This window comes from Petaurus breviceps, unplaced genomic scaffold (genome assembly GCF_028583685.1).
Source record: "Petaurus breviceps papuanus isolate PSGF00001 unplaced genomic scaffold, PetGlider_PUasm1.0 175, whole genome shotgun sequence".
NCBI classification, from domain to species: Eukaryota; Metazoa; Chordata; class Mammalia; order Diprotodontia; family Petauridae; genus Petaurus; species Petaurus breviceps.
Window position 1 is genome coordinate 22148557 of NW_027185764.1, and position 18775 is coordinate 22167331.

Consider the following 18775-nt stretch of genomic DNA (forward strand, 5'->3'; position numbering starts at 1 on the left):
TCTCTCTCTCTGTGAGTCTCTGTCCCTTTCTCTCTGTCTCTCTCTCTGTCTCTGTCTCTCTCTGTCTCTGTCTCTCTCGCTCTCTGTCTCTCTGTCTCTCTCTCCCTCTCTTCCTCCCTCCCCCACTCCCCAGGTCAATCCTAATGAATCATATTAGAATTGTTTTGTTCGGTTCACCTCACAGTAGGGTCAACTGTGGCTAAAATCTACCTGTTTGTGATAAATTGTTAAATTCTATGTTTCAGATGCTATTAGAAGCATCCAGGTCTTAGGATTGAATGAGACAAAAGTGATGCAAAGTGTGACATTCTCTCTTCATATCACTGGGAGGTAAGAAACAAGAGACTACTATTTTCTAGTCTCCCAACTTCACCAGTTTTCTACAGTGTTGCTCAGATTCTTAATAAGATCTTTGCTCTTTTACTCTGTTTTTTCCCCTTTCAGCGCCAGCAGGAACAGCTATGCCCAGGTCTTCTAGAGTGATGTAGGAGAGAAAATCCTCTCTTAATCAATCATCAATCGATCAACAAGGCTTTATTAGATACCTCCAGGCCCTGCGGTAGCTGCCCTCAGTCCCAGATCCCCTGTTCTAATTGAGGTTAATGAAAATAAGATTAGTGTTTATTGGCTATCATATTGATTGGTTCAAAGGATGCCCTCCCTTGCTCTCTTCTTCCTTCCTTTCCTCCCTCTCTCTGCCCCTTGTGGGCCATGTTTGTCAGCTGGCCAGCAGGAGTATAAAGTGTAGTATTATTGCTTATGTAGGAATTTAATCTTGATCTGCATTTCTGACGATCTGGGCTTATCAACTTTTCTTGTCACTAGGGAGAGAGTACAGTGGACCCAGCCCTTAGCGTAGTGCCTGGTAAATGGTTATAAACCAACTGACTCGCTTCACACCAGTCTTCTGATACTTCCTACTTATGTGACCTTGGGAAAATCACTTAAAGGGATAGATGACCTCTAAGATCACTTCCACTTCTGAGTTTATGATCTTATGACCATTTGAAGACAGTTTCTGCCATATAATAGTCTTTAGAGAAGTGGTTCTTATCCCTTTTTGCATCATGATCTTTGACAGACTGGCGAAGACTATAGTCCTTTTCTCAGAATGATTTTTTAATACATAAAATAAATACATAGGATTACAAAGGAAACCAGTTATATCGCAATATAGTTACCAACATATTGAAAAATGAACAAACAATGAGAAAGAAGTAAGCCCCTTTAGTATGTTTATGACTACTACCTGGAAATGTTTATTTTTAAGCCTGAGTGGACAACTGTTTTTTAATTTTTATTTTGGATGGGATGGGGTCTCATCAGAAAGGTTTTTTTTTCTTTATTTTTTTCCCATTCATAAAACTTTTATTCCCCTTACATCAACTTAATATGCATGTTCTTAACAATTATGCTTGGATTGCTCATGAAAATTTCATAAGACATTAAACAAAGGTAGCCATCATCTCAAGTTATTTCCCTGTTAACTATTTTTACAGCACATGCATGTTAGGCAGGTCTCAAAAAAATCACCAAAGCAAGAAACCTAAAAATAGTTAAATGCATGTGTTTTTTTGTTTTACTCCTGTGTGTGACATACAGTGACTTTATGAATATCGAATAATTCATTTTTACTGCATCTTTACTTGTGCTTAGGTTGCCTAAACCATTTAAATATAAATAAAATGAATGTAGCAGAGATAATGAAAGCAAACAGCAGGTAACTTTACAAATAATGGAATGTGAACTGTTTCTGCACTTCTCCAGAGTAAATTGACTGGGTTAAAACTTTGTCTAAGGAACACTTTTGTAACTGCAGTCATAAAGGTACACATGTTGAGCTTGTATATTCCACACATACACATGGAAGGACATCTAATATCTATGGGACATCTTTTTCTACCACAGTCATGAATGCTCCAACCCTAAACGACCCACAATAACTACACCTGTGGCTGGAACCAATTATCTCTTTATTCTCCCACCAAGACAGACCAATATATAGGCAGTTTTCTTTGCTTAGATATGGAAGCTGTTTTAACACTAGCTTTGTGAAATTACAGTGTGCCAAAAAATACTATGCCAAACATATAAAACATGGATAAAAATTCCATATCCCCATATTGGCCACTTCAGAGATAATTCCCCAAATGTTAAATGGCTCTACTCCGCTAATATTAAACATAAAAACCACGTGGGAAATATAGAAATCCAAATAGAAATAACGTAAGCCTGTCATAAATCAAGTAAACAAAAACTATTTGTGGGACAGCATGGATGACAAACGGTCTACTGTGTAAATTTTAGAGTGAGGCAGACAGAAGTTGGAAGGCTGGTTAATTCCCCCTCCTTCTCCGGCTTCAGCTTCATCTCTGTGGGTATCTGATGCCTACAATGTCAAATTTTCTCTTGGTAATTGTGTTATTAGTGTGCTGTCTTTGTATGATTCTTCCCTTAATGTACGAAGTTCAGCAATGTCTTCATCAGAAGCCGTCTTTGCAAGGGAGCAGGCTTTCTCTGGAGAGTTCAGATCTTAATAAATGGTCTATCTTTGTCTCTCTATCTACCTATCTACCATCTATCTTAAAACAAAAACCTCTTATGGTTAACTGCATCCCACTCTGATCATACCTTTCCTGGTATAGTGGAAAGATGATTTGTTCTAACTAGCTAAGTGACATTGCACAAGCCATTCAGCATCTCTGAACCTCAGTCTCCTCATCTGTAAAATAAGGAGTAATATTTGTAGTCCCTATACCTCACAGAAGTGTTGTGAGAAAAGTATGTTGTAGCTCTTTGAGAAAATGCTATGAAGCACTATCAAAAGTGGAACTATTATTATTATTACTGTTTTTGTCTTTTTGGAGAGGAGAAGGTAGGACAATTGTGTTTAAGTGACTTACCCAAGGTCACATAGCTAGTAAGTGTCAAGTGTCTGAGGTCAGATTTGAACTCAGGTCCCCCCTGACTCCAGGGCCAGTATTCTATTTACTGAGTCACCTAGCTGCCCCCCAAGTGGAGCCATTATTAATATTAGCTTACAACTTCTTACTACTTATATATACCAGCTAATTCTGTCTTAACATATACTTTAGGTTTTTATTTGTCGTGTGTGTTGTTTCTTCATCTAGACTATAAACATGTACAGAGCAGGATCTGTGTCTTCTAATTCTCTATACCAAATAATAACAGGAGCAGACACCCCCAACCTATGCTTGAAGAGGAAGCTCTGTTACATCATATATAACCAGCAATCATCCAGTATCAACCAGAAGACTTCTAAAGAAGGCAGGGGTATATTGGAGCTGGCTCAAACCAGGAGAGCTGATTGTTAAATTTTCAGTGTGAGCATTTATACCTTGGAAATCAGCAAACAAGCAAATCAGGGCTTGATTTATTTGTTTTGTTGATTGTCTAAACACAGGAAAGTGATGAGAAAATTTTGATAAAGCAGATTAAGCTTAAAGGTGTGTGGTGCCTATTTGTATGTTTGTTTTTGGAGAGCATGTTGTTAAACATTTACTAGCATACCACCAACTAGGAGGTAGCCCATTACTGTCTGGGACAGCCCATTCCACTCTAGTTTTTAGGAAGTCTTTCCTGACTATCTAGCCTAAAGTTGCCTGTATGTAGCTTCTACCCATAATTTCTAGTTCTATCCCTGAGACAAAAAAACACAAGTCTTTTCTATGTGACAAACCCTAAAATTTGGTATAATGCCAAATATATAGGAGGAACTTAATAGATGCCTAGCAAGTGCTAAATTCCTTCATCTCTCTTCCAGTGCAGTAAAACAAAGAAAACAGGGAATGTAGAATCAAAGGATCTGTGTTCCAATCTTGGTTCTTCTCCTTACTACCTGTTGTACCCTGTGGTACAAGTCACAACCTCTTCTGGTCTCATTTCCCCCTTCTGAAAAAGGGAGAGTTGAACTAGGTCATTGGTGTCAAACACAAGTAGAAATGAATCCTTGCTGGCTGCATAGTGACTTAGGAAATTACAAATTCACACTGTCCGTGTTGTGTCTTATTTTTATTTATTTTGTTAAATGTTTCCCAATTACATTTTAATCTAGTTTTCCACATGGCCTCAGGCCACGAGTTTGATACCTCTGAACTAGATGTCCTCTAAAGTCCCTTTCAGATCTAAACTCATGATCCAGTGATCCTACATGATCTCTTCTTAAGGACTAGGAATTGGTCTAGAATTGTACCAGAAGTGGCTCTCACTTACCAGAAGAAAACTTCTCCAGCTCATTTTATAGATGAGAGGAACTGAGGCAAACAGGGTTCACTGACTTTCCCAGGATCACACACAGCTCAGATCACCTCTGTCTTCTGAGCCCCTCAAATTCTTATTGTTTCTGCTTCCTACAACTGATAGGAACCATTGTGAGCAATGCTCCATGCCTGCTTAAAGGAGAGTGAGGCCACTTTTTAGAAGAATTTGGATATCAGTAAAGGTCTCTGTTGTACACTGCTTATATTTCTTGGATTATGTCAACTTCCTGTTATAATTACTAGTCTCTAACTGAGTCTTCCTATCTCTCTGACTCACCTCTAGACATATGAAATGATGAATGTATTTTGACTCCCTTAAGAAATAACTTACAAATTGTTTCTCCCCCAAGCCCTGGAGTATTATATTTAGCTATGGGTGCTGTGTTTTAGGATAATGAAATCTGGGGTAAATCCAAAGCAAGCTATCAGAATTATGAGGAAATCAAAACCGTTCCATCTGAAGGACCAATTGAAGGAGATAGGAAAATTTAGCCTGGAGAAGAAATGATTTAGGAAAGGTATTATTTTGTTGTTGTTTGGTCATTTCAGTCATGTTCAACTCTTCGTGACCCCAGTTGGGATTTTCTTGGCAAAGACACTGAAGTAGCTTGCCATTTCCTTCTCTAGCTCAGTTTGTAGATGAGGAACTGAGGCAAACAGGGTTACATGATTTGCCCAAGGTCACCTAGCTAGTAACTGTCTGAGGACATATTTGAACTCATGAAGATGATTATTCCTGATTCTGGGCCCCATATTCTATCCACTGCACCACCTACCTTCTCCTTACGAGATTTTACTTTTTTCATTTGTCCCCAGAGAGCAAAACCAAGTAGAAGTTACAGAGACAGATTTTCACCTGGATATATGGAAAAATGTCCTGAGCATGGAATGCCATGTCTCATTATGTAGTTAGTTGGAGGTCACCAAATACAACCTGCTTGACTGCTCATTGCAGAAAAGATGTTTTGGAGGAAGTTCCTATTTGGAGAATAGGTTGACCAAGTGTCTTCTGAAGATTCTGACGCTGAAATTCTGTGACAAGATAAGTTATGGACTGGAGTGTACATGGAAGGCACCATGGAGAACTTCTTTTATTGTGTCCCATTCTTGTACAGAACATTGCTCGAGACTTTAGCGCTATGGGGTTAGTAAGCTGTATCCATGGGTGCTGAGAGATGAACTAGTGAAAATTTGTTGGGTCACCTGAAAATCACTTAGATTTTTTTCAAACCCGAAGATTCTAAATTTGCAAGAAAGTTCTTGTTTAACCAGTTCTTATTAAATACCTGTTCTTTGAAGGACACACCTCTCAGCTAACCAGTTCTCACAACCATTTTTTCCTCGGGAGTAGGTTAATTATTGGACTTTCTAATATGTACATTTGCAAACGTAAAATAAATTACATGCCTGATCAGATTGTAAACTTCTTGAGGGCAGGAACTAGGTGGATTTTTATCTTTGTATGCATAGAACCTAGTGACATTAAATAAACATTTGTGGTTAAATATATATGAAACTTGTTTTTGGAAAGATAAGTAACTTCAAGGTCTCCAGGAATGATGCAATGTGGTAAGAAAACTTAAGGCTTCTCCTGGACTTTTTTTTTTCTCTTTTTGTCTTTGATGCTGTAGGCATATTATAGATAAGAGATAACTTTCTAGAAGTGAAATGTTAAGTTATAAATCCCAGAAGGAAATAAGTAGGTATCTGGTCATAAGGAGAGGATTGTGGTAAGGGATGGGGAGTGCTCAAAGAACAGGCCTCCCCTACTTTGCAGTTTTTCTTAGAGCCCTGAGAGGGTCACTGACAAAATATGCAGCGGCCAGGTCAAATCTCACCCTTTATAAGTCAATTTCAAGGGATTGCACTAAGGAGTCAGGCTAGTGTAAGCACTGGCCTGCTTAGTAAGATACTTGGGTTCTAGTCCTAATTTTGTTACATGCTAGTTAGGTGACCTTGGATAAATCATTACTCTTCTCTGGTCTTAAATTTGTACTGTAGAAAAGCAAAGGATTGTACTAGATCAGGATTTCTTAATATAGGGTCCATGACTTGTTTTTTGAAAATATTTTGATAACTATATTAAATAAAATACAATTATAGCCAATTATAAAGGAAGCCAATGTAATTCCTTTATATAAAAGAAGGCAATGTAATTGGTTTCCTTTATAATCCTAAGGATTTTATTTTGTGCATTTAAAAACATTTTGTGAGGAGAGTTTGTAGGTTTTGCTAGACTTCCTGCAGGGGAGTGTTGATAAATGTTAAACAGTTTTCTGTTTAAAATGTTTTCTCCTGGGAAAAAAACTGTACCCACTATACAATTTTAAGTTCAATCTGCATAAGCATTTCTTCTGTCTCTTTCTGTAGTCTAGACAACCTATAAAACAATAAATCAAAGGCTGATTTGGAGCATTTGCCAATTTTCAAGGTGTAAATGATCACATTGAAAATTTCATCACTTTTTTTTTTTCCAGAGATAATTCAAGTTGGCTCTAGGAGGTCCCTGGTCTATGACAAAAACAAAGCAACCACCCCCAACTCCCCTAAAACTAACAAACAACGCCCCTCCAAAAACACTTGGACTAGGTAATGTGTAAATTTCTTTCTAGCTCCAGTATTCTCTGATGATCATTTGGCAGCTGTGTTGCAGAGGGGATTCCTGTTCAGCTACAGATTAGACTAGATAATCTCTAATGTCAGGTTCTCTTCCAACTTTGAGTTGCTGTGATTCTATATTATTTTAATTTTATTTTTAATTTATGGACTAAAACAAGCATTTCTATAATGTAGCACAATAAAAAGATGATTGTACATAAAACTGCAAATCTACAGTTTCTTTCAAATATACAATAAAATTATACAATTTTCTGTTTTTTCTTTCCTTCCATCCCCCCTCCATAGAGATGGCTACCATTAGACACAAACAGGTATATATATTCACACACATATGTATTATATATATGTATAAAATTATTCTCCACAGACTTCTATTTATCAGTTCTTTCTCTGGATGCAGATGGTGTCTTTCTTCATATATCCTTTATCATTAATTTAGGTATTTATAATAGACTAAATGACTTATTCACTCAAAGTCATTCTTAAAATAATATCGCTCTCACTATGCAGTGTTCTCTTGGTTCTGCTCATTTCGTTCTTCGTTATTTCATTCAAGTCTTTCCATGTTTTTCTAAGATCATTGAGCTCATCATTTCTTATAGCACACTAGTATTTCCCTACAAGTTAAGCCATCCCCCAGTGTGATTCTATATTTAAAGTCATTTCTTTAAATCATTTAAGTCTTTTTTTTTTCTTCTCATTTTGTCTATTTTCAGTTCTCCTCTGACTTTATGCTGGCTCATCAAGCCAGACTGTGTTCCACTGGAAGGAAATGAGTGCCACCTGGTGGTGGTAAATGGCTCCTCTTACAACTTGAACCACTTCTTCAAGGATCCAGGGCAGTACTGTCTCAGTGTCAGAGCCCAGAATGGCATCAACCATCTGCACCAGTATCACCTGATTAAAGTGTTGACCACTAGTAAGTGACTGAACTCTCATCAAAAAAGACAAGCACATGAAATTTATTTTTTGGTGCCCACTCATCTCCTCTTCTTTTCCCTTGTGTGTGTACCTGATACTTTTAGGGGTTTTCTCTGCATGGAAACTTGCCCTCAGCTAAGCATCAAATAGTCCCAGCTAAACTGTTGGTGGATAACAGTTGTTTGGTGCTGATGCTCTGAGTATAGTTGCAGCTGAACGAGGAACTCTTAGAGTGTGAAAAGTATTCAAGTCCCAGGGCAATTTGAAAAATCCTGTGTAAAATTTTCGTCTTTTAGAGATCACCTAGTTCAATCATCTTATTTTACAAAGAAGAAACTTACTAAGGCCTATAGAAATGACTTGTCCAAGGTTATACACCTAGTTAGTGGCAAGCTGTCTGGACCTAATAATGAGGTTTTGTTATTGTTATAGATAGGCAGAGATATAGACAGGTAGATGATAGATAATCCAGGAGGTTTTATATTATACCATGCTGCCTCCATCTTTAATTATGATACCATAATTATATTGTATATTAATTAATAAATTAATTGATAATTAAATGTATAATCTAGTAATTATGCTTAAGAATAATTTTCATCTACTATAATAGGGAATGGGGATAATTTGGGGGCAAAGAGTCCATTTTCTGTTATAGGTGATCTGTGATGATCTAGTTCCTGTGAGACTAACCTTTTGAATAAGGATAGCAGAAAAACCTCAATTTGGGCAAATCACTTTATCTCTGTATCTCAGTTACCTTTTGTATAAAGCAAAGTGATTGGACTAAATGAAAGCAGCATAGATTATATCTAGAAGGAAACTTAGAGACTATGTAGTCTGACCCCCTCATTTTACAGGAGAGGAAATCAAAATTCAGAGACATTGAGTGACAAAAGTTTATAGAGTTAGTAAGTGGCAAAGCTGGAACTTGGAATCAATTCCTGTGATTCGCAATTCAGTGCTCATTCTACCAAACCATACTAATCCCAGCTTCCCTAATTGTTCCATGGAGCCTGGGAGTTCTGGAGGCTAAAAGCAGGGCTTTTGTGAAAGTATGTCAATGCCACCGCAGATTATTCATTGAAGGGAAGAAGAGAGGAGGCACTTTCTTCCATGACTCTGAAGAAGAGAGGGTTAGTGGGAGGCCTGGCAGTATATAGTAAGGGGTAGACAGTGTTTTTTGGTTTGTTTGTTTTCTTTTTTTCCTCTGGCTGCTGCATGGGGAAAAGAGCCTGTGAGGAGAGAGATGTGGGAGGCCTTCCATTTGAAAGGGAGGGCCAGAGTCAGGTTGTGAAGCCAAATTTAGGGAAGGTTCTTGCAGTGGGGAGGGTCAAAGTGGAAGATCACACTCTGACAATGGAAGTTCAATCCAACAGCATGTGGTGGGGTGAAATTAGCGCTGGGCTTGGAGAAAGGAGAGTTGGGTTCCAATTCTGCCTCTTAGAGCTCTTCGCTCGCTAGGCAGCAAGGTGTGCAATGGGTAGAGTGTTGGACCTGGAATCAGTGAGACCTAAATTCAATCCTGCCTCAGATATTAATAACTGAGGAATTCTGGATATGTCACTGAACTCAGCCTCAATTTCCTTATCTATGAAACTGGGGATAATAATAGAGCCTACCTATTAGGGCAACTGGGTAGTGTAGTAGATATCGGGAAGGCTCATTTTCCTAAATTCCAATCTAGCCTCAGATGCTTACAAGCTGTGTGACCCTAGGCAAGTCACTTAACCCTGTTTGCCTCAGTTTCCTCATCTGTAAGATGAATTGGAGAAGGAACCAAATGAGTCACAAAGAGTTGGACACGACTGAAAAATGACTGAATAACAACAAAATCAAAGGCACCTGGGAACAGAATCAGTTGCTATGAGAGATCTTAGACATTATTGCATTCACCCCACTCCCACTTTGACTCCCATTTCCAACCCTAACCATTGTCATTTTACCCAGGGGGAGTCTAAATTCCCTCGAGGGGAAATGACTTGCCCAGGATCACACAGAGGTTCATATTTAGCCATGGTTTAGATTCCAATCTTCTGACTTTCTAAGTCCAGTGCTTTCCCCATGATACTTCCGTTGCTTTTCTTGTCAATTTTGTGGCCTAAAAGTATATTTGATTTACTCTGTTTGGCTCCAGAATTTCCCTGATTTCCTTTTCTTGGAGGAATTTTGTGCCTCTTGCCCTTCCCTGTCCCTCAGACTAGCTTTTATGGGCTCTTCCTTCTAGACCTTAGACCCCTCATCTGTAAGATGGATGATAATAACACTTATTTCACAGGGTTGGTCTGAGGATTAAGTGATATACTTTGTAAACCTTAAAGCATTATACAGGATATCCCCAGAATCTTAGTTCAGTTTTAAGCTTTTAAGCTTAATTACTAGTTTACAATTGGTTTGCTACTTATTGATATTAATTATATTATCCACACCCAAAATGTTCTATGACCAAGTTAATTTGGGAAACCATGGACTAAGTGATTTGCAGTACCCTATCCAACCTTAAATGTCCTTTAGTCCTGTAATTGGGCCTCATTGCTTACCTGTGCATCAGTACCTACCGTAAATCAGATGGTCTCCTCCCTCCTCCCCTTGCAAGGTACCTTCCCAGATTGAGACCACCTATGATCTTTGAGTTCAGGATCATAAACCAGGGTTTTCTCAAACTCTGGGCATGACCAGTCAAGGTCAACTACATCTAGGGAGATGCTGGTAAAAAAAATGCTAGACACACTTTTACATTTAATATACATTATGAGTATTTTCTTCCTCACTTTCTTAAGTTTAGACAATCAACAAAACAAGAAATCAAGTCTTGATTTGTAACACTAGCTAATTTCTGAGGTGTAGATGCTCCCATTAAAAATTTAACAATCAGCTCTTTGGTATGAGCTGGTTCTTGCACACCCTTAAGTCATTTGTAGTTGTTGTTGTTAAGTTGTATTTTAGTCATGTCTCACTCTCTGTGATCCCATTTGAGGTTTTCTTGGCAGAGGTACTGGAGTGGTTTGTCATTTCTTCCTTCAGTTCATGTGAAGAACTGAGCAAACAGGGTAAAGTGCCCAGGGTCACACAGGTACTAAGTGTTTGATGTCAGAGTTGAACTGGGAGAGAGTGGAGCCAAGATAGTGGAGAAAAGGCAGGGACTCTCCTGAGCTCTCCCCCAAACCCTGTGAGCAACTTTAAATAACCCTTCAGGACAAATTCTGGAGGAGATTTGAACTCACAAAGATGAGTCTTCCTGACTCCAGACCCAGCATTCTATCCATTGAACCACTTAGCTGCCCACTTAAAATCATATACTTTCCTTAACAAATTGCCATTTTATTATATGATGTACTAGCATCTTATATCAGGTAAGACTTTCATCTGGTGAACTTCTAATAATTTAGAAACCAAGTCCAGATCATACATTCCCTGAGTTCTATCTCCTTTGTGCCTTTTAAACTGTTCTGAATAACTCACTGGATTAATGTAGAACTTGGGTTATAAAGCTCCCACCACAGATGGCTGGATTTTCTTTCTTGTGCTGTATACTAACGTGTACCCAAGGGAGAAGTAAATTAAGCAGACTGAGATGTGTTCTTTAAACACCTGAACCTACTTTGCATGATTATACCAGTACACTTCACCTTGCCAGACAATACAATAGTTATATTCCTGAAAAAAATGGATGCAAGTCTTGAATTTGAGCCAAATAAAATATTGGTTGGGTTCAGGTTTGCTTTGTAGAATATGTTGATACTCTGATTTTGTTCTAGGTCAGTGGTTGTAGGAAACATAGGTTCTGTTTTGATTCAAAGTGTATCATAACATTTTTCTTAAAAAAAAAAAAAAACAACAAACAAAACCAAAACCCAACAGTCTAGATGTGGTGGCACGTGCCTGTAATCTCTGCTGTGGGGAAGATGAGGCTGCTGGATTGCTTGAGTTTAAGAGTTCTAAATTGCAGGAGGTTTAGCAGATTATGTGTCAGCACTTAGCCTGACACCAATATGGTGAGCTCACCAGAGAAGAGGGCCACCAGGCCGCTGAAGAAGGGACAAACTGATCCAGGTCAGAAAAAATGGAGGTTAAAGATTTGGGCTAATTAGTAGTTAGATCAGGCCTGTGAGTGGCCACTATACTTCCAGTCTAGGTGAAATAGAAACCCAGTCTCAAAATAAAATAAAAATAAGCACGGATTTGATTTAGGCATTTTATGAGCAATATGTACATGTGGGTGTGGGTGCATATTTTGTTTGGGTTAGTAATTCCTGTTCTTGGTTTGGTTCAAGTTCCTGGTGTGAAGAATTATTATAAATCAAATCTCTTTAATAGATGAGCTTATGAATTCCACTGTGAATTCTTTATTGAAGTGAATAATCATCCCTCCATAATATTTTATTAAAACTGGATTTTCATTCATTGGTATTGCATATAAAGTAGGGGTGGAGTCATATCTTTTTAATAGATGAGCTTGTGAATCCCACTGTGAATCTTATACTGAAATGAATAATCACCTCTCTCCCACTAGGTAATCTTTTATTAAATCCAAAGTTTCTTTTATTGGTCTTACATGAAATGAGGGTTAAGCCTGTCCATGAAAATAAAAATACTAATCTGAGTCTAGCATATAAACAAGCTAGAAAATAAGTTTACTGTTTCTTCCTCACCCTTGAGCTATGTTTGGAAATCAATGCCCAAACCTCAACACATTGGTTTTGTTATCTTTCCCAGGCATCCACCCCGCTCTCTTTGCTTTGCCCTGTGTCTTACTCATCTCGGGAATGTTGAGTTTCATCATGTATGTGACCTACTGGAACAGCACCCAGCAGAAGGACCTGGTAGAGGTATTGGCTGGTCCTCAGAGCCACATTTACAGGGTTTCCTTGGTGGAAGTGGTAGAGGGGAGACAGGTAGCAGGGCAGTAGCAAGGGGGGGGGGTGGTTGCTAGTTTTTCCATTTGTAGTCATGATCTTGTTAAAGTAGTTGTCTCTGGCTGCTTGGTGTTTTGGGATAATTTAAGACAAACTTTGTACTTTTAGTTTAGTGAAGTTTCCAAGCACTTACCATAGTCTTTCCATGTCAATTTTATGGATGGCAGCAGATTGTAAATACAATGGTGAGGATCAAGAGAACACAGGGTAGGGTCTATACGCAGGAGTGTATAACTCTGTATAACTCTGGGGAAGGGCCAAGAAGCTGGTGATTGAAGAGGAGCCTGGGCATCTAAAGCCAGGTGATCAATCTGATGTATATTCAAGCACTGAAGGTCAGGATGAGGTCATGGCTCTTGAAAACCATATTGGCTAGCCCAAGTGAGGGCATTCACCAATACCAGGAGCCAAGTCAAATACTAGATTTGGAGTCCAGATCACTAGACAAGGTTGAAGAGATTAGGTGGATGTCTGATGTTCGGAGAGGCAACTAGATTCAGAAGCCAGGCAAAGAGTCTAGGCAATAGGAATCAGAAACTGAGGCGAAGAATCTGGCAACACACACAAGTCAGCAGCAGCAAGAAAGGCCTTGATGCCAAGTCAAGTCCTTGACTCATCCATCCCAGTTACTTTTTTGTACTTCCTGTTATACCTAGGTGAAAAACCCCAGGCATGACTAGTGTGAGTCTGCGAGTCTAAAGGAAGGGCTCCAATACCTGCTGAAGTAGGGAAAGAGAAAACAGGGAGAAAGACAACTGTTGATTGTGTTCTATATATGATCTGTCCCTAGAAACACCTGTATATTTCAAAGATCCTTTTTTTAGACTTTTTGTAACTTCCTTTTTTTTTTTTATAATACTCCCACTTTAAGAAAAAGTGGCATGATATGGATAGAGACCTGGTCTCAGAGACAGAAAGGTGAGATCCTGCCTCTGACACATACTGACTCTGTGACCTTGGGCAAATCACTTAACTTCCTAATGCCCCAGGTACCTCTCTAAGACCAGAAGTTGTAGGACAGGTACCAACTTGCATTGATAGGAACTTCCCCAGAATTCTCTATACTAGAGGTGTCAAATACATAGCCCACAACACTCCTGAGTATAGCTAGAACCAAATTAAATTAGAATTCCTATCTGATTTTAATGCATTGATACATTAATTAAAAAAAGAAATATTTAATCATGTTTAGTTTTCTAAGTCAACATGTAGCCCCACAGGGATCCTTACATAGAGTTTAGTGGCCCCCATTTCTATTTGAGTTTGACAGCACTGCTCTCTACCAAATGTAATCACAGAACACATTAAAAAAAATTCTACCTGTATTTGTAGATAGCTTTTTTGGGGGAGGGGGAAATACTATTCATTTCCCCTGAAAGATGAGGGGAAGTAAATTCAATAAGTGAAATCCATAGCCCAAAGTCTTCATTCTGGACAATTCTCAGCATTCAGTGAGAGCCATTAGAAAACAACCAAACCAATTCCTTTTAGTTTTCTTCTTCTTCCTTTATTGTCTGAGGTAGAAGCTAAGGGACAAAAATAAATCGATGAATGAATGAATGACAAATGAAACGAACAATAAATAAATACTAGAAACAACAAAGGAAAGCGCCCAGAGGTGATTCAGGTCCCACCAGTTTTACTCTGTCCTGGCCAAACTATTTCTGGAGTTTGTTTATAGTTTCCATGTGTTAGGAAAAGCCACAAATAGCCGATTGCAGCGTGACCAAAGGAAGGCAATGATGATTATGAAGGTATTTAAAGCCATTCTCTGTAAGGATTGGCTGAATGGAATGGGAATGTTTAACCTGGAGAAGGGAAGATGTAGGGCAGGGGGAAAAGGGAAGGAGAACAGTATAAAAATATTTGAAAGATTGCATTTGGAAGAGGAATTAGAATTATTCTGCCTTTTCCTAGAGGACTAATGAAAATTACTTATAGGAGAATTTGGGCTTTCTGTAAGGAAAAACTTTCTAATAATTAGAGATATTAAAAAATGGAATGAGCTGCCTCTAGATTGGGATTCTTAAATTTTGTGGGGACCCTTTTGGTAACCTGGTGAAGTCTATGGACCCCCTCCTTACATGTTTATAAATGCATAACATAAAATACACAGGATTACCAAGGAAACTAAGGACATTGAAAAATAATTATCAAAATATTAAAAAAAAAAACCAAGTTCATGGACTTCAGGTTGAGTTGCAGCTTCAGAGGTAGTGAGTTCTTCATTGCTAGAGCTATTTCAGTAGAATTGGGGGCATTATATTGATTTGCCTTTTTCTTCATCCACTTAGGTGGCTGATTTCGACTTTTCCCCGATGTCTGACAAGAGCTCGCCTGGTTTGGAGCCTGAGAGATGCTGTATGAGACTGTGCTGCCCTTGCTGCTTTCTCTGCCCACTTTCACATCATCAGAAGACCATCAGAGAGTCTCGTGGGCTGCTGCAGCCTTTCTATAAGCCAGTCAAAAGCTATTCGGTGTGAACAACAAACCTAGCTGGTCCATTTAAGTTTTAGGTGTTTGCTGACTTCAAGCCTTGGATAGAGTTCAGAGCATCTGCTGGCATATATGGTTTATTTTTGCAGAGCAATTTGAAATCTAAAAACTTGATGCAGTCCAGTAACACAGAATTATCCCTTTATTATCCTGTGCCATAGGAACTGAAAATACATCTAATTGACTCAGATCTTTGATATTCACTCAGATGGATGTGGCACGGCTGCAATGTGTGCTGGGCCTTTTGTCACTGGGGCTTTCTAGGTGCACATGTTTACCTATCTAAACTGTTTGGAATTCACCCACCAATGACCGACCAATTACTGACCATTTAAAAAAAAAAGTGAGGACTAAGACTAATTTAAAAAACAATGTACCTTCTAATATGTTCTCCCTCTGGCAGTTCATGTGCAGTGGCTTTAGGGGGAGGTATGCACTCATGGTCATTGGTACAGGGAATTCCCAGGAGAGAAAACTCCTTTTGCCAGTTCTGGTCAGCACCTTCTCTGTAACTTACAATCTTAGAGAGCTTGCTTGAGCAATGAGAGATTAAGTGACTTGTTCTAGGTCACATCAGAAGTGAGACTTGAAACTGGGTCTTCCTGCATCAAGGTAAGCTCTCTATCTATCTTGCCAAGCTGCTTCTCATATAGTTGCCTTACAGGGCATAATAGTGGCTATTCTAACCCTGGTTTGTATTAGAACTAAAAGAAGTCAGGCTTTGCCCCAGCATTAAGAGGCTACACCCACCTGACTTCTCAATGCTCCCAGTTCCTGCCTTGCATCACGTTGCTTCTAAGCTAATGTATTCCCAGAAATTTCCCTGACATGCCAGGGATATCCACCTGTATTGTTCAGAAAGAATTAGAAGCAGCAAACAAGATTTGTTACCTTCTTTCCTTGAAAGTCTCCCACCCATAGGTGGGGGATGGTGTTTACAAAAAAAGGTGAAAGCCATGGTCTAGGTCACAGGTCCCTGGCAGTGGAAAATCAGGGTTGTTTGTGCTGCTCTCCCAGCTGTGACTCGGACCATCTTGAATTTCATTCTGAGCAAAATGCCTTTCAATACTGCAAAAACCAAGGCCTAGATGGAAACAAACACCCTGACAGAAGAATCCACACCTCTGCCATTTACCTCAGTGACTCAGAACTGTGGAAGAAGGCATGAAAAATCCAGACAAAGGGAACTGAAAATGGTTTAAGATAGAGTCCTGAGACTAGTGGAATGAAACGTGTTGGCAAGAGACCCTGTTCTCTTTTCTTTGCAGGTCAGTGACCTGGAAAAGGAATGTGCAGCAGGGTGGTGCATTCACTGATTCAGAGCCAAGAGGAGAAAGCAATTAAGTGCTGTTTCTGATCACAGTAGAAGTACATAAGTCACTAGTGCAGCCAAGCGAGCCAAATGTTGGGGGAATGAGACTAGGGACTGGGAGACATTACCAGGAGATATTGCTGCTGTAATTGCATCCTACCAGACATCAGCAAAGTGGTGTTAATACTGTCATGCGGTTCATTATCAAGAAATACTGGTACTGTTGCCAAAATAAAGCTCGTACACTCTGAGTATAGCCAGGTGTATAAAACATCTCTCTCTCTCTCTCTCTCTCTCTCTCTCTCTCTGTTTAATCCTGCACTTTGCTTCTACATTCATTCATTTTTATTCAAAGATTGTGAATCTGGTTCTGCTCGCTGAGTGGAAACCTACTCAGTTAATTCCACTGAATGCTTTGGCAAAAGATATTAGTGGCACAGTGGATAGAGCACTGGAACCTGGAGTTAGGAAGACCTGAGTTTAAACCTCGCCTCAGATACTTTCTTGCTGTGTGACTCTGGGCAAATTACTTGACCATTGTCTGCCTCGGTTTCCTAAATCTGTAAAATGGGGATAATAACAGCACTTACCTCCTAGGGTTGTTGTGATGATCAACTAAGATAATATTTGTAAGCTCTTAGCACATTGTCTGGTATATAGTAGATACTTAATAAATGCTTGCTTCCTTTCTTCCTTTTAAAGCACTTTGCAAACCTTAAAGTACTATATACATACTATCTTTATTTTCCTTATTATTATTATTGTTAGTTGGGAATTTATCCCATAGATTTACTCACTATAACTAATCTATTCTAAAATCTTTTCTTTTTCTCCCTAAAAAAGGGAAGCAAGTCTCATCTTTGACATTTTGGCTATGTGATCCAGGAAATTATTCTAGGCAATTCTCTTAAGATTAGAAAAAAATTTTAAAATATAGATTTTTATTGATATATTTTTAATTACCTAGGTTTTTCCCTATATCTCTCCCTTGTCTCCTACCAAAAGTCATCTCTTATGACGAAGATTTCTTTTAAAGAGGAAGAAAATGGGAAAAAATCATTAAAACCATACAATACATTAAAAAAAATTGATGTTCCATACAAGCAGACCCTCACTTCCTTAAAAGGCATGTGCACATGCCTGGGAAGTTGTCTAAGACTAAACATTTTAGAAAAGGTGCCAAATTGCATTGATAGATGGAGTTTCTTCATCTGGGAGTTCCCTATAAATGTGAAATCAGAGTTCTAGTCCCTATCCCTACTTCTATCAAACCTTGTTTTAGCTGTTCAACTCACTTCATTGGTATAGATCCAGTGTTAGTGTTTAATAGTTGTTTCTAATACCTTTGATAATTGAAAAGGATCTTGGCTGGTTATGGATCTATAGGCATTTAAAGGAAAGTATTTTGTTATTACTTTTTAAAATCATAACTTATAAAATGGGTATGGGAGACTTCTGGTGTTAAAATTCCCTTCACCTACACAGATCAGAAATTCAGTCTTAGAATTTCCTGGGGAACTGAGAGGATAGATGCTTTGCCTATGGTTCCACAGTAATAACAGCTAGCAGTCTTATAAAACTTTAAGGTGTAATGTGCTTTATAAATATTATCTCATTTTATCCTCACAACAACCCTAGTAGAAAGTGCTACTATTATCCCCATTTTATAGATAGGGAAACTGAAGCAAGCAGAGGGTAACTTAGCCAGCTATTCAATGTCTGCTTCACTGAAAAATGCCCTTTGACAGTAGGGGAGGATCAACTTTTCCCTGAGCTTTAGGAAATATGGTGTCTAATTCTTGCAGTAATGAGAATAATAAAAGCATTTCTGTGAAGTACAGCCTGTATCTTAATTCCATTGACTCAAGGATCACAAGATCATAGATGTGAAACAAGAAGGAATCTTAAAGGTTATCCAGTCCAACTCCCTCATTTACAAGTGGGAAAACAAGGATCTAGATAGATTGTGACTTACCCAAAGTCACAGGAGTTGTAAATGGCAAAGCTGGGATATGAACTCATATCCTTTGGCTCAAAGTTTGACATTCTTCATTCAACCAACTTCAGTTTGGTCACTTATTCCCTTCTCCAAGGTCTACTTTCTTGCCACAAAGCCCAAGGTGACTTATGGATCCCAGATAGCAGAAACAAGATTCTAATTCTGAAATAATGTCCCTTCCTGACTAGTATTGAGAGTAGGTAGGGAATATCCTAAAAAAAAAAAAGTTGAC

At 38.7% G+C, this 18775-nt stretch overlaps 1 protein-coding gene across 1 annotated transcript in view; it reads left to right on the forward strand.

Annotated features, from left to right (window-relative positions):
- The window catches only part of TMEM130 (transmembrane protein 130), a 59248-nt gene extending 42448 nt beyond the window's left edge, over nt 1-16800 (forward strand). Inside the window, exons 3-6 of the mRNA XM_069085357.1 lie at nt 246-330; nt 7616-7818; nt 12537-12649; nt 15031-16800. Coding sequence (XP_068941458.1) covers nt 246-330; nt 7616-7818; nt 12537-12649; nt 15031-15219 — 590 coding nt within the window. The 3' untranslated portion in view covers nt 15220-16800. The remainder of the gene's footprint in view (nt 1-245; nt 331-7615; nt 7819-12536; nt 12650-15030) is intronic.
- Nucleotides 16801-18775: the final 1975 nt, after the last annotated feature.